The sequence below is a fragment of the Megalops cyprinoides genome, chromosome 14 (assembly GCF_013368585.1).
Source record: "Megalops cyprinoides isolate fMegCyp1 chromosome 14, fMegCyp1.pri, whole genome shotgun sequence".
In the NCBI taxonomy this organism is placed as follows: domain Eukaryota; kingdom Metazoa; phylum Chordata; class Actinopteri; order Elopiformes; family Megalopidae; genus Megalops; species Megalops cyprinoides.
This window is the reverse complement of record NC_050596.1, coordinates 24,986,951-24,992,027: the sequence shown is the minus strand read 5'-3', so window position 1 is coordinate 24,992,027 and position 5,077 is coordinate 24,986,951. Positions and strand designations below refer to the sequence as shown.

The 5,077-nt window shown below is 42.7% G+C and overlaps 1 protein-coding gene across 1 annotated transcript; it reads left to right on the top strand.

Annotated features, from left to right (window-relative positions):
• Nucleotides 1-299: 299 nt before the first annotated feature.
• On the top strand, nt 300-4,816 carry LOC118788732 (cyclin-dependent kinase 2-like). Its single transcript, XM_036544766.1, has 7 exons — nt 300-442; nt 895-972; nt 1,344-1,464; nt 1,624-1,794; nt 2,202-2,303; nt 2,749-2,952; nt 4,718-4,816. Exons 1-7 carry the CDS (start codon nt 327-329, stop codon nt 4,814-4,816), a joined length of 891 nt encoding a protein of 296 aa, XP_036400659.1. The 5' UTR covers nt 300-326.
• Nucleotides 4,817-5,077: the final 261 nt, after the last annotated feature.

Here is a 5,077-nt window from a genome sequence, read left to right as displayed (position 1 = left end):
CTTTGGAAGCATTTCTCTTTAATGTATGATCTGATCTGGATCTGGATTTTTTTTCTCGGCTTCTGCCATCACTATAGTTAAGCTCGCGACACAAGCACGTGCATTTCCCGCACGATCATGTCAACGTATAGTAGTTAGGCCACAATATCATTTAGCACAACTATAAACAGCTAAGCCTAATGTGCTCTGCAAGGCTACGAAATTAGCCAAACCAACTAGTTACCGAGCTAACGTTAACTACCTGAAAACCTAACCAGCCAGCTGCATACCCTAGCTGTCAAGATAACTATCTAGCTACCGTTAGCTGTGACATTATTTCTATACAAATGGATATCTTTCAGAAAATAGAGAAGATTGGTGAGGGTACATACGGTGTTGTTTACAAAGCGAAAAATAAACTGACTGGTCAGTCGGTGGCGTTGAAAAAGATTCGCCTTGATGCGTGAGTATTGGCCTTAGGTCGCTTACGTTACAGGGTTTATGTAGGTATTTAACATACAGTGTGTAAATTGCTAATGTGTAGTTAACAACATGTTACTACACGTTACTGTTATTGAACTTGCTACTTATTTACAGAACAAAACAACTCTCAACCTGTGAATGTTATTGAAAGAAATGTGACTAAAATACAGGGTCTGGTGTAGTAAAGACGGCTAGGCTAATAGCTGTATGCATGTGACACTACGTAGCTAATGTTATACGCACCCAGTGCTGTATTATTTGACGTTTGAAACTATTGACTGGTATAATAACGATGGACATTTATGCAGCAAGTTTTTTTTTTTTTTTTGTAACAGGGCAAACTATATATTTATTAATGTACCTGCTATCATTATGGTTTCTTCAAAAACCTCGTTTCGTGACAGTTAATTGCTACGTTCGTTTCTTCATCAGGGATACAGAAGGTGTGCCAAGCACTGCAATCAGAGAGATATCACTGCTGAAGGAGCTCAGCCACCCCAATATAGTAAAGTAAGAGAAAGCAGCAACCTTTGAATTGCTGAGGGGAAAAAAGCGTTTATTGATTGAGCATTTCTCCGTTGGTTAGCAGTAATGTTACAAAAGCAAGTTAGCGTTTAAGGATTGTGAAATCACGTAATGTAATCACTCACCGTTGCCTCTCTTTATGTAGCCTCTGGTTGGACTTTTAGCACTTTATGTTTTTTTGTGACTACTTTTTTCTCCAAAATGTGTTTATACCTTTAAATATAAGGTGCATCAACCACACATCAGTGCTGTGACTGTGAATTATATATTGTTGAATTGTTGTCATAGATTTTTTTTTTTTTTTTACTGCAAATGCTACCACAATTAGTGGAACAAATACAGTTTCTCTTTGCTAGATTGTTAGATGTGCTCCACACAGAAAAGAAACTGTACCTCGTGTTTGAGTATATGAACCAAGACCTAAAGAAATACATGGACTCCTCCCAGCCTGTGGGCCTCCCTCTCCCACTGGTTCAGGTGAGGTGCCCTTTTTGATGCCTTATTTCACTGTCCATCCTTACCTGTATACTCAGACTGATGTAATACATGAATGCCTGTTTTTGTTTTGTCAATGCCGCTTAGATTAGTATAGCAGAAAGTTAGACTAAGTCCTCTCTCCTTGTCTCGCCCTCTTAGAGCTACCTGTACCAGCTGCTGCAGGGTATTGCATTCTGCCACTCCCATCGGGTTGTCCACCGCGATCTGAAGCCCCAGAACCTGCTCCTCAACCAGTCTGGTGCCATCAAGCTGGCGGACTTCGGGCTGGCCCGGGCGTTTGGGGTGCCACTGCGGAGCTATACACACGAGGTCCGACACCTCACTTCTGTCCCACCGTCTGACCTCATACACAAATGTATCCCTCTATACGGTTCCCTCGCTTATCCTTTCCCCTGTCACGCTCTCGTCAGTGCTGATAATCTGGCAGCTACTTCAGAGATCATATTTAGCACTCAATCACTGAGGACTGACTGGGGATCAGTTATAGAGTTTTGCTGGGGTGGGCATCGCGAGCCATCAGGAGGAGTTTGAAATGCAAAAGACACATCTCTATGTCACCTTTATGAGTGACCATGAGACTATCACTAGTTATCACCAGTCACTGCCTACACCGTATTATTAGGATTTACCCACACAGTAAGAGAGCTTCTAGTGTTTTAAAGAGTTGAATTTTAATGTTGAAACGACAGTGATAGTTTTCCTGTCTATGGGTGCAGGTGGTTACGCTGTGGTACAGAGCACCAGAAATCCTGCTCGGCTGCAAGTACTACTCCACCGCTGTCGACATCTGGAGCATCGGCTGCATCTTCGCAGAAATGGTGTTCCTTCAGCCCCCCCCCACACACACACACACACACACACACACACACACACACACACATACACATACACGTACACATACACACTGACACACAGACTTGTGGGACTTCCTTTACAGATCACTATTTTACTGTCACTGGCATCACCTGACCTATCTTTATTCCCTCATGAGTGAAGTGATTATTGATGTGTCACTTGCAGTCCCTGTTACATGCAGTTTTAGTTCAGTCATACTGATAAATGCAAAGAGTTAGATCACCTTGTCAGTGCAAAGTCAGGTGCATTGGAAAAGAAATTACACAACTTTTCTCTGTAGATTATTGAGAATATCTGTGTTCTCACCTCCTGTATAGTACTCTCATGTACTACTTGTATGTGTCAACCATCCAGTAGCATTGTTGATATGTCTCCACAGTGATAGATATACATGAAAATTATTCACAGGTGACCAAACAACCGCTGTTCCCTGGCGACTCAGAGATTGACCAGCTGTTCCGGATTTTCAAGAAGCTGGGGACACCCAACGAGGAGGTGTGGCCTGGGGTCACCCGGCTGCCTGACTACAAGTCCCGCTTCCCCAGATGGGCTCCGCAGGACCTGGCCAAGATCACCCCAAAACTACAGCCAGCTGGACAGGATTTACTGCGGGTGAGTGTGAGTGTGAGTGTGTGTGTGTGTGTGTGTGTGTGTGTGTGTGTGTGTGTGTGTTTCTCATTCAGAAGTATGAGATGCATTCTGAAGTTCACTCCCTGTGCAACCTCATAATGTTGTGCCACTGACTGATCACATGATAAAACATGAGAATGGTATCGCTGTGCAATTAGCATGATTTTAAGTGGTCCGTTTTAAAAGGGGAAGGGTGCTTGTGGTTTACAGCTTTCGACTTATGAAGTGAAGTGACTGTTCTGGCCAGGACAATTCTGTGTCTTATACATGCTGCCCATTACAACAGTAATGAAGGATCCTATTCACAGCATGCCTCATGATCAACAGCTCTGTAAACTGGCCTGTGTTTCTGTTGTGGTGCTTGGTGCTCTTGTCGTGTTGTCCTTTGTCACTTCCTTCTCTGTCTTTGTCTGCTTTTCTTGGCTTCACTCACCAGGGGTTGCAGGTTCTCTGCCCATGCCCTTAGATGGCTGTGCCTCAGGCTAGTTACACATGGAATGCACATCTCCAGGAGATGGCATCCCAAGGGCACATCCAAAAATCATTTTGATTATGTTTGTCCTGGTCAATAAAGTTATTTTTATAATTCCAAGAGCTGTATGGACTAACACATCTGAGTCATTTCATTGTTGTTAGCAAAAAACGACAAAAGAAAAAGACTTCAACAGTGTTTAAACTGGATGAGCTAGACTTCCTAGACCAGCTGCTTTATGATCAGAGCCATACGTGGATGCTTTCACCAGTGACCCTGTGAATCATTTCAGAACTTGGTGGGAGACAGAACAGTACCATTGAGTATTTGTATTGACAGCTACTTATTCCTTTTAGCCAGTCCTCACTTCTGATTGTTTTCTTGGTTTGATTTCTTGCATGAACTCTTCTGATTGATTTAATTGGAGAGTTATATAAAATGTTATTAGAATATAGTTTGCAGACTTGAAAACCCAGCGATCAGTTAGCAAATTACACATTACCTATCAACATTTGGTAGAACAAAGAAAATGCCAATACAAGAATAGCAAGGACAAATGAAAAAAAAAAGAATGTCAAACAAGAACTGGATGTTACTCTATTAAATTGAAAGAAAAATACTTTCAGACATACCATAAATTTCATTTCCAGTTACCATTTCCTCATTTTGGCTTTCCTTTTTGCTTTTTATCAATCTCTCTTTCTTTTTAATATTTATTTTCCAATGTTGACTTTTACTCATTTTACATTCCTTTTCCTCCCTGGCCATTCCTGTTTCTCACTTAACGTTTCTTTTCTATTGTGCCATTTCATTGGCTTTGTACCTGTACTCACCTGCACAATGACAATAAAGTTGAATCTAATTCTAATGTTGCAGGTCATAGGGGCCATCACACCAGCAGAGGGCAGTAAATGAAAAGTATGCAAGCAGCAGTCAAATGCGTTTGGCACGATTATACATTATATCACTAGGACTATGTGAAGGTCCAGGGCATTACGCTAAGTCACAATCTTGAGTCAGGCAATAGGGCAGTTGTGCAGAAGCCAAGTACAGTATCATTTCATTATTACATAATTTACTTGCATGTAATAATGCCTGTCCATATTACAGATTGCAGTGTAACTGCAACCCATGTAAGCAGCTCAAGAGCAACTAGGGTGAGAAAAATTAGGTGAGGGTACAACAACGGAGCCTCTTGGCACTCACAACTGTAGGCTCCACTGAATGTGGACATGTCCTTGAGGATTTGTGAACTTCCTCCTCTCGTCTTTCCAGCAACTGCTGTGCTACGATCCCTCCCAGCGCATATCAGCCAAGGCGGCACTGACTCACCCCTACTTCCAGAACCTGGGGGACCCGAGTGTGAGGAGCTGAGACCCACTGCCTGCTCTTCTTAGACCTGTCCCACCTGCCAGGACTGTATGCAGCCTCACCGAAGCAGAAGAGCTAGTCAGGGTCTTTTGTTCAGGACAGTAAGCTCTGTGTGTACCTGTGACTGTCAGGTACTCTGAAGTGCGGTTACTCAAGCGGGTAGATGGTTGTCACCTGCTAGTTCCACAGCCTGTGTTCTCTGGAGTGGCTGATACCCAAGTGGAATATACATTCTGTTCTATGGATTGTAGAAATGTTTAAAGA

Bases quoted from the DNA above. Each gene is read 5' to 3' on its own strand.
- LOC118788732 (XM_036544766.1), top strand. From the start codon at position 327: ATGGATATCTTTCAGAAAATAGAGAAGATTGGTGAGGGTACATACGGT. The intron at 1,795-2,201 runs GTCCGACACCTC...CTATGGGTGCAG, and splicing joins TGCGGAGCTATACACACGAG to GTGGTTACGCTGTGGTACAG. The intron at 2,304-2,748 runs GTGTTCCTTCAG...AATTATTCACAG, and splicing joins GCTGCATCTTCGCAGAAATG to GTGACCAAACAACCGCTGTT.